Below are 19,693 nucleotides of genomic sequence, written 5' to 3' on the forward strand. Positions count from 1 at the left end.
ACGATCAATCAGACCAGGCACTCTTAAACAATGATTTCCAGAATGTTGCTTCGTGGTGTATACGATGGAAGATGTGTATAAACTTCAACAAGACTGTTTTCAAGCGCATAACTCGAAGAAAGATTTTTACATATAATTTCAACAGTGTGAGTTTGTCTGAGGTGTCTAAATACAAATATTTTGGGCTATGGATATCAAATGATCATAGGTGGAACAAACATATTCATTATGTTGCAGCTAATGCCTATAGAAAGTTATCTTTTTTAACAAGAACGTCATCTTTGGCTACCTCTGCTGTAAGAAAATTAGCATACCATTTCATTGTCCTACTAGTATTAGACTATGCTGCTTGCTCATTATATGGGGCTCATACACAAAAGGTAATATTCTGAAGCTAGAAAACATCCAAAAAAGAGCCATACATTTCATCTATTACGATTTCCGATGCAGTGCAGTATGTGACCTGCAAACTCGAGCTAACCTAAAGCCCTTAGCCGAAAGAAACCGCTCGTCACGTTTAAAATTTTTATATCAGTTAATCAAGGGGCACTTTAACGTCAACAATAGTGAATAGATTTCGCTCTCCTCCGGTTATTCAATGCGCCAAAGGCACTAACTGACAATCACTTCTTTCCTTTCTCATAAAGACTTTCAAGTATTCCTTTTTTTCCGAGAACAGTCGTAGATAGGAATAACCTTAGCAGCAACATCATTCAAGCAATTTTTTTCTCAGCATTCTCATCGTTTCTTGATGGGTGAAACATGATCAGTTATTTTTTATACTTACCGACTGCTTGCATCTCCATTGCCTGTTGCTTTGTTTCGTTTGCACCTATGGTAAATGCTTTGCTGGGTCATTGAGCATGAATTTGTTACTTTTAACTAATGTGCATGTTTTCTTTTTATTTTTATTATTTATTATTATTATATTATTGAAATCATTATGTACATAAATCCTATTATGTACTCTTGTTCATGCTCTGTATCCTACCCTGCTAAAACTCCTGGAGAAGTTGTAGTAGTAATAAATAAAATAAAAATGAATTACACCAAGTGACAACAGCATGCGAGAGGCCAGGCCCCTAAAGTACTTAATATCATCATCAGGGCACTTGAAGAACAAGCTGTGAGCGTGCACTCTGTGTGTTACAGCTGACTGTGCTAGTAAATGTGGTTTTGCTCACGATGGTATCATCATCAATGGGCTCAAAGAACGAGAGAAAGAAGACTTCTCTTTGGCACGAGTGTGCGCTCCGATGGCTATGCCTTATGCGCTTCTGCCTGTGTTACGTCAAGTGACGACGACGGCGTATCAAGTAGAGAAACGGGCAGGCAGAAATAAAGGAGAGGTCGCCATAAAACAGCGAGAAAGTGATGCAACAATCTTATTTACTTTTCAAATTAACATGGGTGGTCAATGTTAAAACATGTAAAACAGGCAGAATGGCTATTACACTTGTAGTTGAGAAAATGCACGCATTAGGCTAAGCATTAAACGGGTGGTGACATTAGATCACAGCGTCAAAGAACAACTAACGTGAATTTTCTTGATCTTGTCAAATATGAGCCTGTAAATAGCTGGAGTTTATTTTTGTACCAAAGCAATCCAAGGACAAAGATTATTTTCGTGATTTTATGGTGTGCACACAACCAAAATATAGCCTTCCATTGCACATAGCAATGCATTTGTGCTTGACTGAGAATGACGTGTCCTTTATCTCAGCAAGAAATGTTCTTGAACGTGTGTACCTCCTAAAAGATAATGCTTACCCATGTAAATCTTCAGTCCAGCTTCTTCGAAGTTGCATAGAGTGCGCATTTCAAGGTATTGATAGTGTTGACTAACTGAGGCTTGCGGTGTGGCTTCTCTTTTTAGATGACCACACTACAATCCACTCCCAGTGCGTCGTGTTGACAACTGGAACGTTTCTGAGGGGGCAGATCAACATCGGTCTGGAGACGTATCCTGCCGGACGGCTTGGTGACAAGCCAGCCATAGGCCTTGCTCACACGCTTGAGAAGTTGGAGTTCAAGCTGGGCAGGCTAAAAACTGGTAATTATTCTTGAGAAAGTTGGCACTCTTTGTCATGCCCAAGTTCATGCTTTTCAGCTGACCTGTGGCTCACACATTTTATTTGCAGCATGGAGTTACGAAGAAGTCTCTCCATTGCTTTCGTATGTTATTTTTATCCTATCCATTTGCAAGTGTGCTCTTATCACAGCATAAACAGCCTACAAAGTCTAGATGACTCTAGCTTTTTTTTTTAGAGAGATTTGTGAACATAAATGCGACATGCTCGATGCCGCACATATAAAAGAAAATCTCATGGAATCAAAAAGTTTGTTGCCGTTATATGTTGACACATAGTTGTCAATAAGTGTTGTACAGAGAGTCACAACCTCATATTCTGGCTGGGGCTGCTGCAATTCACTGGTTTCGCATGTGTCATTGCATTATGGTGCAGTTGAAATTTCACATAACAAAATCGCTTTCAACACAGCAATACTTTTATTCTAGTTATTATTTATCATAAGCACACACAGAAAGATAAACAAGTTTGCAGCCAGACCTACACTCTTAAATAATGCAAGCAAAATGTTTTCCGAAAGTCCAGGAAAGGGTTCTTTATATATATTGGTCACTTGTTGGCAGTCGACATTGCCGATACATTACACACAAACAATGCCAGAATTCCTAATTACAAATAAATTTTGCACCATTGCTTACATAGAGCATAAGAGTGTGATCACTGTGATCTAAGAGAATTGGTGTGATTATTTACTGCATACGTGCCACCTAAGCCAGCACATTCGTTCAGAATTGGCCTTTTCTGGTTGTTCTTGGTAGACACCTTGCATTTTTGCTTGTAAATCATATACTTTGAGCTCTGAGTAAATAAATATTTGATTTTCCAGAACCTCTGCTGTCTCTATTAATATATAGTTTTCTTATAGCAGTAGAGCTCTTACACAATTGTTAACAACACAGAGAATCGCAAGGTGTTGGCGCTGTTAGCCAACTTTTTTGGTCTGCTGGCCGAGCTGTTTTATGTACCAGCCGTCATTGAAAATCCGGCGTTATTTTTCGGCAGGAACTCCTCCCAGGCTGGATGGGCGAACAATCGACTACAGCTCTCTAGAAGTGGTAGAGAGTGACAACCCACCAGAACCGTTTTCCTTTAGCAACACAAAAGTGTGGATTGAGGTCTGTCACTCTGTTATTTTCCTTACTTTTTATTGCAGCATGCTGTTCCTAATATGTTTGTTTTATGCGAGGAAAGACATAGTGTAGTGAAAGAAATGTGACTGAAATTTTTAGCATTATGATTGTGCAATCATGAAGTGTTAACATATCAAAAGTTTTATCGCTATTGATGTTTGCTCATCCATCAGCAAGATCGCTGTGCACATGTTCTTAGATTAGAGTACTTGTACAGCCGCTACGTAAGGTCACTGGTACTTGTGTGTTATATGCTCTGCTAAATGTGATTGTTCTGCACTTCGCGTTACATCAGAAGGATTGAGCCAATCATTTGTTATGGTTCTTCTAATGAGCTCACACATATTTTGTTGCTTCCGAGGTTTTTGTGCTACCGTGTTATCATTTTCTGATGAATAATTGTTATTTTCATAAACACTTACAAAATATAAGCACACGATATAACCAGAAAGCCTACTACAGGCCCATTCAGTGTAATGACCAGTTGTAGTTTTTTGGTTCACCAGTGAAATCAACTTGGGGAATTGGGATGTTGGTATTTGACTGGCAACTCAGTGAGGTATGTTCTTCGTTTTTTTTTTTTCTTCTATGTAATGAAAAATTGCCATTTACTTGGGTGTAACAGATACAATGCTAAATGAGAGAGACAGAATTTAATGATGCCTGATAATATTAGCCTACTGGCCTGCTACTCTTACTGAGATGCTGGAGGATGACACACAGGAAAAAAGACAAAAACATTCCCATTAGTACATACATACAGGCAGAATGAATGACCGTGACAGCTGTCTTCAAATCACCATTGAGGTCTGTAGACACTGATTATGTATGGCTTGACAAGAGTTCTTATGTACGACGAGTGCTACTGCCATAAATTACATACCAAGCGCGGAAAAATACCAAGCTTACACAAAAGAACCTAGAAAAGGCATCGGCACTAAAGGACAGTCAACACCAAAACTGCAAATAAATTAGTATACACCTCAAAAAAATCCGTTTCTTTGCGGCATAACAATTATCGGCACTCACTATGCTGGTGTACATCCATTTTTTTTTTTTTTCATCGTTTTTATCATGTACATCTCTGTTATAGGGAATCATATCTGTCTTTGTTGCTCTAATGAATGCGAGTGAATGAAAGCTCGTAATGTCTGGTGTGACGGGCCCGAGTTCCTTAAAAGGGTTCTGGAACACTTTTTGAGCATGGTTAAAATATGCTGCTGATCAGTAATAGAGGCTCCCGAGAACATGCGGACCAACTATTATAGTGCAACATGCGGCCTAGAATTCACAATAAATGATGAAAGTCAGCTAAAAATTGCTTTTTTTTTTCTCTCGACAAATGACGGAAGATGCTGAAAAATCATGCCTAGAAGGCCACCTATTAGCCATTAGCTGATTTGAGCATGGCGTGCTTTGGAGTTAACAGGCCCACCACGGAAAGCTGCAACGTGTCTGCACGTGCTCGCACTGTGACATGAAAAAGTTTGAAGGGCAAAAAAACAGAGGAAAAGTGCTCGAGGTGATGAGGCGCGCATGTCATACCAAATGTTTGTGCCTCCGCTCATATTGTACACATTCTAAAAACTTGTGGTGGTCGATTTGTGAGGCAATAAGCTCCTTTGCTGAATCCATTCCATTGCTACTTTGAAAAGTGTTGCAGGGCCCCTTTAAACTAAAGGAATGCCCTTGAAACCTATTCTTGCATTGATTTGCTTGGCCCATGTAAAAAAAACACACAGGGTCCTGTGTATTTGTCTAAAATGACATAGGGTCCTCTGTATTTGCCATTTGTGTTTGCCTAAGACAACTCAAAGGCAAAAGCCATCTTGTTTTTCTTCTCAGTTGCTGTGTTGATCTTTCCCCTCGGCTTATGACAGCTTTCTGAACGTCACATGTTTTTGCAGTACCTTCTTGATTGGCCCACTTTTGACCATGTGACTATCTCATGTGATGACGTAAACATGCAAAATTTATATGGTGTCATTGTGGTGCAACTATGGCATCATCACGTAATGGTGATTTTTTGCATCGCTTGTGCTGATTCCGCCAATGCCGGCGGAAGTCAATTTTCATGTTTGATTTTGCATCTAAGGCCTTCACCTTGAAAGACCGCATTACAGCGCTATGCGAGTTGCACAACAATTGCCAGTTGTCCTCATCAACTGCGTAATTGTCATTCAGTCAATCTCCACTGCACAGGCTGAGAACCAAGTGCCGATGCACCTGACGAATACAACACCGGAAGTGGACAAACTCGTGCTCGACAACCTCCATCTTGACAGGCATGTCAAAGAAGAAGTTGTGGGTCCAAGGTGCGCGATTTCTGATGACTTTTGCTTCATCTGCAGCATGGCTATCATTTCCCTTTCACACGCTTTACTCCGCATTGCAGGCTTCTGCAGAAACTGATTTGCCGCATCTGATTCATCTGCGCTGCCAGCACAGCATGTTTTGAAGTGTGGTTTTTTATAGGCCTGTGCAAAAATTTGAGTGCATCGAACATTCGAATGGATGTTAGAGTATTTATATTCATTCCATCATGAACTGAGAATTTTGAAAGTTTAAAGTATTCAAAAGAAATAACTGAAGTTATTTTACTGCATTAACGCATCTTAAAACGTAGTTTCACTGCAGCACGGAGCTGCTGTGCTTTGAAACTTTTCTTTAGTAGAAGACTGCATTTCCACAAACCCTCCTTTCAATGTTGAATGTGCGTATTACATGCCCGTTGTTTGATCATTTTAAAGATTTTAAAAAATGTTTAAGGGGCTTCTATGAACTAAGCATGTCAAATTTTCATTTGTAATGTATTTTACCACTTTTAACTTGCACCGTGTGACAATTCAAATTTTGTGACCATACTAATTGGCTTCAAAATCGTTCTGTACTAATTAAGTACCTCTCTTTTAAAAGGGCACTGACAAAAGGTTTTGTACTTTGTTTAGGTGCGAAGCTTCTTAAGCTGTGGGTCGTGCATCCTCGATATATGTAGTAGTAGTAGTAGTAGGTAGCCACCTCTCGTTTAGTCCTTACAATGTCTGCTGGACCACGGTACTTGTATACGATGAACATATGATGAAAACATGCGAGATGGCAGTACTTGGAGGGTTCACAAGATGGACAAATGAATGGACATACATACAGACATACATACGAACAGACGGGGGATGGACGGCCAGACAGACAAATGAACAAACTGGCGGACAGGTAGACAGACGCGACCAGCGGACGGACGATTCACGGTTTGCCGATAGAACCCTCCGAACCTTCTCCCCATTCACCATCATTCACTTCGTGGATATTCTGTGATTTTCTTTGTTGCTCTAGGTAGCTTATGACCCTCTAACAATGGTTGAAAACCTCGTTTGCTTGAGTACAGGGTGGTTAATTATTTAGAGACATTTTTAGAGTGCCCAGTTGCAGTTTCGGCTTCAAGGAGCACTGAGCTAGGCAGGAGCAGTCCCGGTTTTCAAGTAAGCACAGTTGGCCATGAGGCCCACAAAGATGTGACATGTGCACCGTGTGTGGGAGCACGTGCTAGTGAGCACTGCACTTACAGCGAGTCTGCTACGCTTGCATGTGCTGTGCAGTGTCGTTTTCATCGTTGTCATCATGGAGTCAGTGCTGCAATATCAACAGATATGGTGCACATCATCTGCCAAAGGGCACAAAAAGTTAACAGTGGAAGAGAGCATTGACAGCTCATGCAAGGCCGCAGGTACTGAGAGGCACATGTGAGCAATCAGCCAACAAAAACTCATAGCGTAGGAGTTGTTTCTGCAAAAATCACATTGATATCAATGTCACAAAGTGCTCCACATCTTGTTCAGTCAGGTGGCATGCACTTTAAAATTTATTTTAATGATGTGTTAGGCTGTATTTGCCCTGAATATTTCGTACCTGTTGTGTGTGTTTCCACATATATCTCGCTTACTCTCGGCGTTGAAATGTTGTGTCAGTACTCTTTTGAACTTTGCTTCAAACCAAAGAACCTGATATTTACACAAGGCTAGTTTCTTAGCTCATCTGATGAGCATGACTGGACGTAGACGTTGCCTGGTTGTGATGGTGTGCAGATATTGCCCATCCATCGAGTCCAAGGTGCTTCGTTTCAAAGGCCGTGTCCACCAAGTTTGGCTGGAGCCTGAAGGCAAGTATGCAGATGTTTTCTCATTTCGTTGCGCAGTCTTACTGCAGTACTGTTGTGCATCACTCTGCTGTCCTTCTGCAGTACTGTTGCACAGAACTGCAGAAGGAGAGCAGAGTCAAAGCTCACCGTAGATGAATATATATCACAAAACAGTCTTCCAAATTTGTGATGTCCGTAACAAGTAAGTGCACTGGCCTCAGCCCGATCAACGTTAAGGAAGTGCATACATGCTTAAGCTCAAAGCCTTCAGGACCCAACAGTGACTTGCTGTTCCAATGTGTGACTTGTGATAAGTGCTAAATTGTGTATACATACTAAGCACTGTCATTAATATGCAACCATGCAACCACACAAGATCATCATCTTGGTAATAACATCTAATAAAATGATAATGGCCATGCCTACATGCACAGTAACATCTAGAATAGCCAACGTAAGCATATTAATTATTATCAATTGATGAAAACACTCTTTCAGCAATATTATTTGTCAAATCAACGTTCCCTTCTCTCTGCATTATGCCCTTCTGCTGCATGAGTGGTGAAGATCATTATAGTAAAAAGCAAGTGGAGCTTCAAAGTGCAGTTTAAATTTAGTTTGTTGCTTTGCTCTGTTATCACATGGGCAGCATTTACAGAATGAAACATGACATAAAAACTTTATGATATGACCACTTGTTCTAGATAGCCACGTTGTGTTGCTACAAATCCGGCCAATGAATGTGAGATTAACTCTGATTTAAGGGTACGAGCCAATACTATATTGATTGAAGATTGTAGAATCGTAAGTGTGTGCATTACTTGAAAATTGACGCATTTTATTCTACTAGCTGCGTACATATATCAGATGCTTGCTGAACAGAGTACCGTCATGCTCTAGGTAACCACTTGCAGCTATGTTAAGCCTTAAATCAAAGATTGTGCTATTATTCGAGTGAATGTTAACGTACTCGAATTCACTTAGGATGTAATTTAAATTATTGCAAATTTCGAAGTGTTTGATATGAACGAAGAGGTATATAATCAATCTGCATGTAAACTTCCTGTAAAGGTGGTTTTACTGCAGTGGAAGAGTGCTGTACCATCAGAACATCTTTCCAAGCAAAAACTGCACTGCTGAGAAGCCCTACTTCAAAGATAACCAAAAATGTTGCTCTCACATCGATTCTACGTTTTTAAGTTTAAAAGCTTGTTCTGCTGCCTTATATGCTCGAAGTAAATTTTAAAATGTAACGTATTTTACAGTGAAAATAAGGGCTGTTAACAGGTGGAGTCTCTAGAAAAGAGAACAGAGCACTGAAGTTCCAATAATTTTGTTGGAAATCCAATGCTCTTCTGCCCCTTCATGTTAGTTGCACTGATTTTCAGTCATAATCATATTTTACTAACATGTCCGATCCTACAATCTTCTTTATTTTACGGATTATCACTTGCATTCAGCCGAAAGTCGCACCAAGCTACTATTAAATGTTGCTTCCACTTAGAACCAAAAAGAATTACATTTTCGCATGCCTTACTTCAATTTCTTTTAATATTGTACAGATTAGTTCAGTCAGGACAAAAATATGCTCATTTTTCTCTAAAATATGTGACATATACTATTCGAATTCGATTTGGAATTATTTGAACCAAATCACTATTTACTTCAAACCTAAAATTTACTATTCACACAAGCCTACTTAAAAATAATATCACTTGGCATCACATTGGAGCCTTCTAAACAGTGTTTCTGGCATCCTTTATGACGTAGGCCTAGACACCCACATCATCTACCCCAATGGCATCTCCTGCACCTTGCCTGCTGATGTCCAGCAGAAGTTGGTTCGGTGCATGCCAGGCTGCCACAATGTGGAAATGATCAGACCAGGTTTGTGTATAGTACTTTGTCAATTGCAGGCTGGTCGTGTACCTTTCAAGGAAATTGTAAACTTATACTACTACGACCCAAGCTAAAACCTTCTTACTCGACTTGCCGATTGTTGTCATTGTCAGGCCAGCTAAGCAGGGACGTAGCCAGAAATCTTTTTTGGGGGGAGGGGAGGTCGTCGGGGAAAAAGAGAGGGGTGTGTATTCACTAATGCACACCCCTTTTGTGTGTGTATTTGTAAATGTGCATACTATACACATACACATGTGAAATTGAAAATTTGGAGGAACCCCTCCTAGTTGCCCCATGCCCTGGCAATGCCAGTGCAGCCCAGCTATAACTCTGCTGATTGAGGATCGAAAAAAAAAAAAAGTTTTCCACTACTGCCACACTGTGAGAAAAGTTATCGAGAACTCAGTCACTGCTACTGCTGCTTTCTCAGATTCCTTTTCTCTTATAAAATTATGATGCATGATATCAAGTATATTGCTCAACTTTCTTTGTCGTTAGTATGGGTCTGAGCTGTCTAAAAGTAGAAAGGAAAGTATAAACTCATATAGCTAACATGGCTTTCTTTTCTTCTAGGCTATGGTGTGGAATATGACTTTATTGATCCACGCCAGGTCAAACCAACACTGGAAACAAAGAAGGTCCCGGGCCTTTTCCTGGCTGGTCAAATTAATGGTACAACTGGTTACGAAGAGGCCGCTTCTCAGGTGAATGTTGGAATTTTACCTCATAAATAAGCAGCTAAGGAACTTGCCGTATTTACAGGATTGTAATTCGACCCATTTTGTCTTAACTTGAGATTCGGTGTTGGGGCGTCGACCTAGAATCGAGAACTAGTTTTGGTTGTGAAGTCTTTCTCAAAACGATCTCCACGTATTTTTGCAGAACTAGCTTTTCTGCGCAGCCTTTGTTACTGCCATGAAGCCACCTTCGCTCATCAATGGCTTCACAATGTGTCAAAAAAATTGTAAATAAAATTTGCTCGTGCTCTTCTCTCTCTTTTTTTTATGCTGTGCCATTGTCGGGGGTCCACCTACATTTGAGTCGACTTACAATTGTAAGTCCATTTACATAAACATAGGAAAAAATGTCGCAGTAAAAAAGTACTAAAAAAGCAGTTGAAACTCGGCACTCAAATTCTTTTCTATCTTTCCTACGTTTTTGTGCTCATGAAAAAGCATTTTTTCAATCTTCTGATTAAATACACTTCGAGGATTTTCTTGAAAGTGGTTTGCCTAGGAAGACTTCCTTGTGTGAATTCATTAATGAACTGTAGGCAAGCAAGCCCAAAGTCATTGACTCGCCATTTACCGCTTTCAAATACAGGGCATTGTGGCTGGCATAAATGCAGCCTGCAAAGTGCTGGACAAAGAGCCGCTAACTGTGACACGCCTGGAGGGGTACATTGGAGTGCTCATTGACGACCTCACAACACATGGAACACAGGAGCCCTATCGCATGTTCACCAGCAGAGCCGAGTACAGGCTCAGTCTGAGGCCTGACAATGCAGATGTTCGGCTTACTGAGAAAGGTAACGCACTGATCTATGTATATTATGTGTTTGTCATGTTTGTTATGTGTCTAAGTAATGCAATTTTGTTTATTTATGGTATCCCATTCATTGCTGCTGTTTCTGCTTCAATGTAGGGGTGACTCTGGTCAGGCAGTTGGAACCTTGTCTCTCGGAATACTGCTTGTGCTTGTAGTATTGGATGGCGTGAAACATTTAAACAATGTTGCACCCTTTCAATCTATAGGTGACTGACAGAATTTTCAGATTTTGACGCGTCTTGTGACCAAGAGTCAATAATATGACTTTTCTTTTGTGTTAAGTTTTGTGTTAATCAGTTAAGTCTTTCAGACAATCTATTAGTTAATCAATTGTGCGCCTTCATTTCGGCCTATCAATGCTGATTTCGCCCCGAGCTCTTCACTGGTTATTGCTTCCAGTCAAACTCAGTGGCAGTTGGTTATGCCGGTAACTTCTTGTTCTCTTAGATGCTAAGATTGCCTTCACAGATGGTGCTTGTGTAGTTGATGCTGTCTGCATAGCTTGCCTGTTCAGGCTGTAATAAGACTGAAGCTAGTCTGAATTGACAAAGCTTCTTCAAGCTACTGACACGTTTTCGCACCTGTAACTTTCATTAGAAATTAAAAAAGGCTAATTAAGAGGTCGAATTTTCAAGTAGCTAAAACAAATATTCCTCACAATGCTGCAGCCTCGTGTGATAGGCACACGGGAATAGGTGTAAAGTTAGAGGCTGTGAATGCTATTGCTATGCTTTGGTACATATATCAATAACAGTTTTTCGAACTTGATTTCCATTATGGTATATAAAAGACAAATATTAAGGTGGTGTTATAGATGTGAGATTTAGCTGCTTTGTACTGGTAGTGTGCTGTGCATTCATTTTTTTTCTTATGCTATGCATTAGGTTAGGCGTGCTTTCAAGTGTGCATATTAGTGCTTCGCAGAGGTGCTGGATGCGTAATGGCTGATGTTTTTAAAGGTTCTCATGTGTGATGTCTACCTGTACTTAATAACTTTTATAAAACTCACCAAAGAATTATTATTACTAATGTGCACTTTTAACTATTATTCCAAATGTACAAGAAATGGGGAAAAACTAAGTTCTCAGATTTCACTAAAACTAGGTGGAAGTAATGAGATATGAAAACAAAACGCGTTTTAATCATTCCATAGGCTACAAGATAGGCTGCGTTACGGAGGAAGAATACGAGAGAGCCTGTAGAATGAAGAATGCCCTGGCCGATGCACAACGCATCCTTTGTGCCGAGGTCAAGCATACACAGCACTGGAGAAGTTTGCTAGGACTGCCTGCAACAGTTAATCAAACGCACAAAAGGTATGCACCTTCAGTTCATGTGTTCAGCACGTCTTAATTCAGCTTTAGCAGGACCACTGAAATTCACTAAATTATTTAGCGAGTTTCACCAAAAAAATTGAAAAGTTTACACGAACATTACTGCTTTACTCGGCAGTGTTTATTTGATTGAAGTGTACCCTTGCATCAAATGCTGTGGTGTTGCTATTATTATCTTGACTTTTTCATCTTTACCTATAGATCCCTGGCCATGCACGAACTATTTAACCTCTTCGCCGTACGCGCCGAACACAACCGCGGGTTCAAGCACTGCAATCTCTATGCAGGGTGTTGCGTCTGCCGCGTTCTCGTTTGTTGTATCATGAGACGACGTAACCACCAGCCAGTGGCAACGAACAACAAAGGACTTTGCAGCAGAAAGATTTAAGCGGGTGCCCCAATACATCTTGAAAAGTGGCACTTGCCTCTTCCACAACCAATAATACAGGCAACTCTAAAGGAAGTGGCGGATGGATGCAAAGAGAAGAAGGAAGAAAGAGATACGAATGTACCCAAGCACTCAAGAAAAAGTTAAACTTGAAGGGAAAATGGCAGGCTTAACGTCATGAGATTAGAAGACAGTATAATGGATCACACAACAGGCGTAGCTGATATATTGGCTTACAACAATTAAGTAAAAGAAATAGATCTCGACCAGTCATGTTATGCAAAGGAGATTAGCGACTGAGTTGATTGCAAGAGAAGGAAAAAGAAGCCGAGGGCTGCTGCGAGTTAGGTGAATCAAATATTTAAGAAGTTTGCTGGCATATAATAGACCAGCTTGCTCAAACTGAAGCAAATTGAAAATAACTGGGAGGGGAGTGGCCTTTTTCCTGCAGTGGACATTATTAAAAATTCAGGTGCCCTTGCCCAGGCAAGCAAAGCTTGGCGCATGTGCACGTGGCTTACTACTTTTCTTTTTTAAATCACACTGCGCTACGCTCTCTCCTTAATTGTTTCCCTGTGGCTTGCTAGGAAAACAACCTTCACATCATTACACATAACAACAACATTCATGCATTACCTAAGTTGGGAGCAAACAGTGCCGGACATTGGATGGCAGAAAAAAATGACAGGGCAGTGAACTAAAAACCACTAGTTTTTTGCCAAGATATGCAATATACGCAGCAGCATTGCGCAGAAGACCTACAAAAACAAAGCATTTGCCCAAAAATTGACAACAAGTCATCACGCTACATGCGTCGACAAAACAGGCTGTCACATTTTCAATTAGCAACTGATTGACTGTATCTGTTTTGCACCCCAGCAAAAGACCAATGGTTGTTAGTTCAGCGCTCTGCTTGTCATTCTTCCATCATATCGCGTTCAGTGCTGTTCGTTCTCATCCAAATAATGCACCGCCCAACCCAGTGACCTGTGCTCCTGCAGTCATGCATTCATATCCAGGCAACAACGGAATGGGAGCAATGTGAAATGACAAATCACCTCGCCAAAAATCAGGTTGTCGTATCAAAAATGGGTGAACACCGACAAGCCTACAATCAAGATAGCATCAATTACTATTGGAGAATGACGCTTGCGAATGCGCATGTGATTGGAACATCTTTGAGAGGCGTATTTATGCAAGCTTTTTAGCGCTAGGTTTTTGCATAGATCACCCGAAGCTGTGGGTTACATAATCTTCAATTAAGTAGATGAACAGGATGATGATGATGATGAAAGACCCTTCATAACATGTCTACTGTATGTTGTTGCGAAGGAAGCGCGCCTCCGACGACGTTACGAAGGGCGCCTCGAAATCCCACCGCTGCAACCACTGTTTACGAAAGACGGCGACGCCAACACGGTCCCAAAGGCGCCACTGCTTCGAATTCCACCGGGAAGGTCACCAGCCGTTTGGTAGCGTAGGTTTCTCAGCTCGCGACTGCTTCTGCGCAGAGCTGATAGACGAGCAGACGAGACGACGGTGAGTTAAACAAGGTTTATGTACAGCATATATACAGAGGCGTTACAAATTCGGCACTGGGGCCGACAGAGACGCGAAGAGCCGAGCTCTCCTCTCTAACACACAGGTCTGCTCTCAAATAGGTCTGCTGTCAAAGGGGTCTGCTAACACATAGCTCTCCTGCTCACATAGTTCAACTGCGACACACATGTCTGTTCTCACATAGGACTGCTAACACATAGCTCAACTGCGACACACATGTCTGCTCTCACACAGGACTGCTAACACATAGCTCAACTGCGACACACATGTCTGCTCTCACATAGGACTGCTGCTCGCGACGCGCTGCAGGGCTTCTTTTATATGCACCGGGTGGATTCTTTGAATAACAAAATGTCCAACCAGAAGCGCCGCTGGTCGTGAGGTTAGAATCCTCCAATGAGGTCACCGCTGGGCCGCGTCCTTCTTTCTCATCGAATCTGGAGAGGCTGCGCTGCAGGTGGCTGCACCCAAGGACGAGTGACGGCGCCAGGCATTGCGTCACCCCCCCCAGACACGAAGACCGCGGTTGTTTACTCGACGAGCTCGCGGGCTGAGGTGACTCACTGCACGTGCGCGCCAGAAAGGCGCCGTCGCGTGATGACGCCGTTGAGTTGTTGATCGCGTCAGGCGGGCTCGCGTGCTGGCCTTGACACAGATTTCCTTTTTCCGAGGCATGGTTGTTCGCTGCGGACTCGCAGGCATAACAATGTTCTGCACCTATCTTTTAATTTGCTGTTTTCATTTACAGCCAAACGCTAAGCATGCTGCCCAGGAAAGCTTCCAAGTTTGTTTGTTTGTTTTACAAGCCTTTCTTTGTTTTTTTTTACTTCCTTTATGTAAAGTCAGGCCAAATTGTTACTGACTATAACAAAGTGCAAACTCTCTCTTTCGCAATGCACACTTTCATATTTGAATTCGCAGTGCCCTGGAAATGCTTGGAAGCCTAGACATCAGTGCTGACACCATGGTGGACATGTATTTAACAAAGCTGGGCCCCCTTGCGTCAAGCCCCATCTTTAGAAACAGAGTGAAAATAGAAGGTAAAGGTGCCAAATAGTGTTTCTTTTGTGTGAAATGCTTGTACAGACAATCACATCGCATGAAAAAATACTACATAAGACAGGTGCATTGTGAAATTCACATATGTAGTGACCATTCAAGGGGCAGTAATCAGGAATAGAAGATTAGCACTTATTTAGGATTCAAACTTCCGAATATTTTGCACACCCCTATCTAAATCCTAAAGACAAACGCAGTGAACGTCCGATTGGCGATGGCCCCTTCAGATTCTTAATATACTTCATGCCATTATGTTATGGCATTGTGGCAAAGCTGCCTTTCAAACACTGCTGTGGTAGCAAAAACATTGACTCAAGAAAACGTTGATTTCTACATATATGTAGATGCACCCCATCATTGCATTGGCCCTATCGAATTTAATATGTTTCACTGCATTACATGTTGGTATTGCGGCAAAGGTGTCTTTTGAGTTCCACTAAGGCCATAAACAGATCGACTAACGGTAATACTGGTTCGAACCTACGCGGCATTGGTGGGGGCTTTAATCAACGCTATTTCGGTCCAAAAAGGCCGAAAAAATGGGACAAAGATTTTCAGCATCCGAAATTTCAGATGTTTTTATACAGTGATGTCTACTGGGCCGATTAGCAACTCTGAATTTGAAGGGAGCATGACCTTGCCCACTAAATCACTTGGGCCTCCACAAATGAAGAGTGGGAGAGGTGAAGAAAACAGCCTTTACCTTTCATGTGTAAAGTGTTGTCGACACCACATTGGTTGCATTAAGTCATGTAAATAAATACGATTCGGTCTCTGCATTGCCTGACCTTCGATAAAACAACTAGGGAACACAATTCCTATGGCACTTCACGAACCTAGGCAGAAGAAACACTTCCATGATCTTGTCTCATAAGAACGGGCTTAGGGATCCTCTGCGACCTTTTTTTCTGCAGATTTAACTTCGAAGTGTTCAAAAAATATTAAACAAATATCTGACCACTCAAAAAATATTCAATTCGCTTTGCACTCATACTTTAATATTTGAATTCGCTTCGCACCAAAAATTTTGCTATTCACACCTCTAATAAAGGCATGCCAGTCTTATAATGCACAGCATCCTGTTTTGCTGGGAAGGATATGAGAACACAGATGGCAGCACTACGATGTAACTTCTGCACCACCTGCCCGACACGTCAGAAAGAAAACGTTTAATTGTGTCGGATTAGGAAATGCACACTATACCATTTTGATTTTGTTTTTCTGTACTCAGGAACTTTATGGCAAAGTGGAGTCTGCATTAACATAACACTGCTGTATATTAACATGGGTGCTGCAATTTTGATGTGAAAACTTAAAATGAGAACAGTCAGCTTCCTTTTCTCCTCTCCCTAGTTTTCCTGTTTGACCGAAAAGATTTCACAACTTGGCAGCACAATATGGTCTGACTTTGTACTCATTCATGATGTGCGTTCTACCAAATGCACCAATCTTTCTAAGCTTTCTTAACATGAAAGTATGTTGTAACTGGGTTTCACCAAGACTTCCCTGACATATTTCCTTCACAGATATGACGTTGTAAAATGTACGCTGAGAGATAGGAAAAAGGACAAGAACGAAAAAGTATGGTCAGCAGAAATAAAGCCCATGACCCCTCGCTCTATAGTGCATGGCACTAAACAACTCCGCCACAAAGTGTATGTTCCTCAACATAACAACAACGAGCTATTTATGTACACTGTTTGCCGTTAGTGGTACTCAAAGCTCGGTGGCCTTTCAGTGAGTTCTTGTTATCACTTGCGAAATGGCATGAGGGGTGCCCTTTGAAGGTCACTGACCTGCTCACACCCCTTACTTATAACATGTGTACTTTGCCCTACAGGGCGTGGTCGCCTGTGCGTGCACCCTTATCTCGTGATGGAGACAGTTTGTATGTCTTGTGCTTCCACCACAAAGTTTCTTTGAAGTGACAGTGCACGGAAGTCCCCTCACTCGCTCCAGTGGGCACATTTGTGAAAGGAGTGCGCTACTCAAACATAAAGATGTAACAGCTGTGGCAGCTGTTAGTCTGGGCTCGTTTCGTACATACTGGTGCATTAGTTTCGTGCGTCCTTCTTTGTGTTTGAGCAGCGAACATTTAGTATCAGGCTGGGACAGTTAGTTTGTGCCTATCTTGTGTGTGTGTTCTTTTCATGCATCTTTTGTGCTTGAGCAGCTCTGCAAGTTTTGAGCTGCTTGCCGTTCTTCGCGTAACATTCCAATTTTCGGAATGTCACTGACTGATGTGGGAGCGTCAGTCAGTGCCACCTGTTGTCATATCGGCGAGTGTGGAACACTTATTTTTTTTCCTGTTGGCGTTACGTAGCATGTGATCTTATTATGAGCTGGCAGTTGACCAATAATTTCTCGCATACCACCTGAAGGCATTAAGTCTGCCATAACGAGACCCCCACTATGAATGAAGGAAAGAAGGGTATATATGAAGGCTTGTTTTCTTTGTTATTCACAATATCACAGCTATGTAATTTCAGCAAGCTATAGAGCGCATCACCCGGCATATGGTGACACCTTGTGGCAAGAGCTTCATTTTATCCAAATGCTGCTCGTTCTTTTTGCCAACTACTACCGATCAATATCAGCAGTTTTCTGTGTAGTGCGAAATCTGCTGCATGATGCCCTCTTTAGAACAAGAGTATGGATGGGCTTCTATTTGAAGAGAACACACTTGAGGAAGAGGCAACTTCGCTCACTGCTTGCGAACTCTTCTTGCTGCACACAACTGCAAGATTTGGCGGAGCTGTTTGCATCAGCACCTGCCTTCTGCTGTATGTGTTTTTTCACCAGTCACAAGGGGTGGCTCATGAACCCTTTGAAGGGACTGTCTACCATCCTTCCCTGGTTATCTGATTTGTGTCGCAATAAAAAGCCTACCATCTGAAGTGTTTAACCTTGCAGCGGCTTCTCTAAAAAATGTGTAGAAATTTTTAAAGCAGAAATTTTCTACCTGCGTTCGGTCTCCTTTCATGAGTGGGATGAATGCCCACGACACTGGTCGGGGGAGGCGACGACAATTGTTCTGACAGTGAAAGCCGAAAACTGAAACCGCGTGCGGTTTCTTGCAGGCTTTGTCAATTTTTTTTTATTCATAAAACAAATACCTTAGTGGTTGTTTAAGGCACATGCACTTTTTTTTTTTATGAACGGCGACAGACGTCGTATTTTCATTTCTCCGCCATTTGCCGGCAGACATGCAGGCAATCGAACACACTGCCAGCAGCGCCGCCGAGTGCCTTTTTGAACGAATGTGAAAAAAAGCAAAAATTAGTCTCTGGTGCAACCTAAAGCTGCCTCAAATGCATAAAATACAATTTCAAGTTATACATGTTTGTTTTTGAAAGCAAAAAAGTCAACCTGTGGGGATCGCTGTTTTGTGATGCTAGTGGTCATTTTTTGTCAACTTTTAGCATAAAGTTAAATTTTTAATTCCTTTTTCATGAGACCAAAGCATGCTAGTTGTCATTAATGTGATGAATGATCTTCTAATTTGTGCCACAATCATAACAATTTTTCCAAATGGTGGACAGTCCCTCTAATTAAGGGCATCTGTCATTGATAACATAACCAGGCTACGAAGATACTGAAAGAACTTTTGTCTACAGCTTCACTGTCTTTGGTGTACAAGTTGATTGCGTTTGCGTACACACATGTGAAAAGTTGTACATGTTTTATTTTGTTCCTCTTTTCTGTCTTTCAGCTAGATACGCATACCTAGTAGCTAGGCAGCGGGCGGAGATTCTTGAACTTGAGGAAGGAGAAGCTCTGCAGCTTCCAGAAAATATTGACTACAATGAGTGAGTCGACACAATAGTTATATTATTATGTATCCTCTCGTTATTTCAGTCTGTGTAAAAGTTAAATAGATGCCATAGCAAGTGCAATCAACCAAAGCATCAAGCAGGATTTCGTACAGGTTAAATCGACCACATTCCTACTATCAATCAGGTGATAGAGAAATGCTCAGAACACATTCAACCATCATACATAGCCTTCATAGATTACGAGAAGGCATTTGATTCAGTAGAGATATCTCAGTAATGCAGAGGTTGCATAATCAGGGCGTCGACGAAGCATATATGAACATCCTGGAAGACAGCAGATCGACTGCCACCATAGAGCTCCATAAAGAAAACGACACAATATGTACCAATAAAAAAGGGTGGAAGATAAGAAGATATGATCTCCCCAATGCTATTTACCGCGTGCTTACAGGAGGTTTTCGGAGGCCTAAATTAAGAAGAGTTAGAGATAAGAGTTATGGAGAGTACCTTAGTAACCTGCGCTTCGCCGATGACATTGCGTTGCCGAGTAACTCAGGGAATTAATTGCAACTCATGATTACTGAATTAGACAAGGAGAGCAGAAAGGTAGGCCTTAAAATTAATCTGCAGAAAACGAAAGTATTGTACAACAACCTTGAAAGAGAAAAGCGCTTCAAGATAGGTAGCAGTGCACTTGAAGTTGTAAAAGAGTACGTCTACTTAGGAGAGGTAGTAACCACAGAGGTGAACCACGAGATTGAAGTAACTAGACGAGTA

General features: G+C 41.5%; 1 protein-coding gene across 2 annotated transcripts in view; it reads left to right on the plus strand.

Moving 5' to 3' along the window:
- The window catches only part of LOC119172970 (5-taurinomethyluridine-[tRNA] synthase subunit MTO1, mitochondrial), a 146,859-nt gene that overhangs the window by 122,179 nt on the left and 4,987 nt on the right, over positions 1 to 19,693 (plus strand). For both annotated transcript variants that reach the window (XM_075889894.1, XM_037424108.2), the window contains exons 6-15: positions 1,877 to 2,053; positions 3,093 to 3,205; positions 5,423 to 5,535; positions 7,300 to 7,373; positions 9,123 to 9,239; positions 9,825 to 9,955; positions 10,575 to 10,779; positions 11,953 to 12,115; positions 15,003 to 15,121; positions 18,853 to 18,949. In XM_075889894.1, coding sequence (XP_075746009.1) covers positions 1,877 to 2,053; positions 3,093 to 3,205; positions 5,423 to 5,535; positions 7,300 to 7,373; positions 9,123 to 9,239; positions 9,825 to 9,955; positions 10,575 to 10,779; positions 11,953 to 12,115; positions 15,003 to 15,121; positions 18,853 to 18,949 — 1,309 coding nt within the window. The remainder of the gene's footprint in view (positions 1 to 1,876; positions 2,054 to 3,092; positions 3,206 to 5,422; positions 5,536 to 7,299; positions 7,374 to 9,122; positions 9,240 to 9,824; positions 9,956 to 10,574; positions 10,780 to 11,952; positions 12,116 to 15,002; positions 15,122 to 18,852; positions 18,950 to 19,693) is intronic.

The sequence above is a fragment of the Rhipicephalus microplus genome, chromosome 3, assembly GCF_043290135.1.
Source record: "Rhipicephalus microplus isolate Deutch F79 chromosome 3, USDA_Rmic, whole genome shotgun sequence".
Taxonomy (NCBI): Eukaryota; Metazoa; Arthropoda; class Arachnida; order Ixodida; family Ixodidae; genus Rhipicephalus; species Rhipicephalus microplus.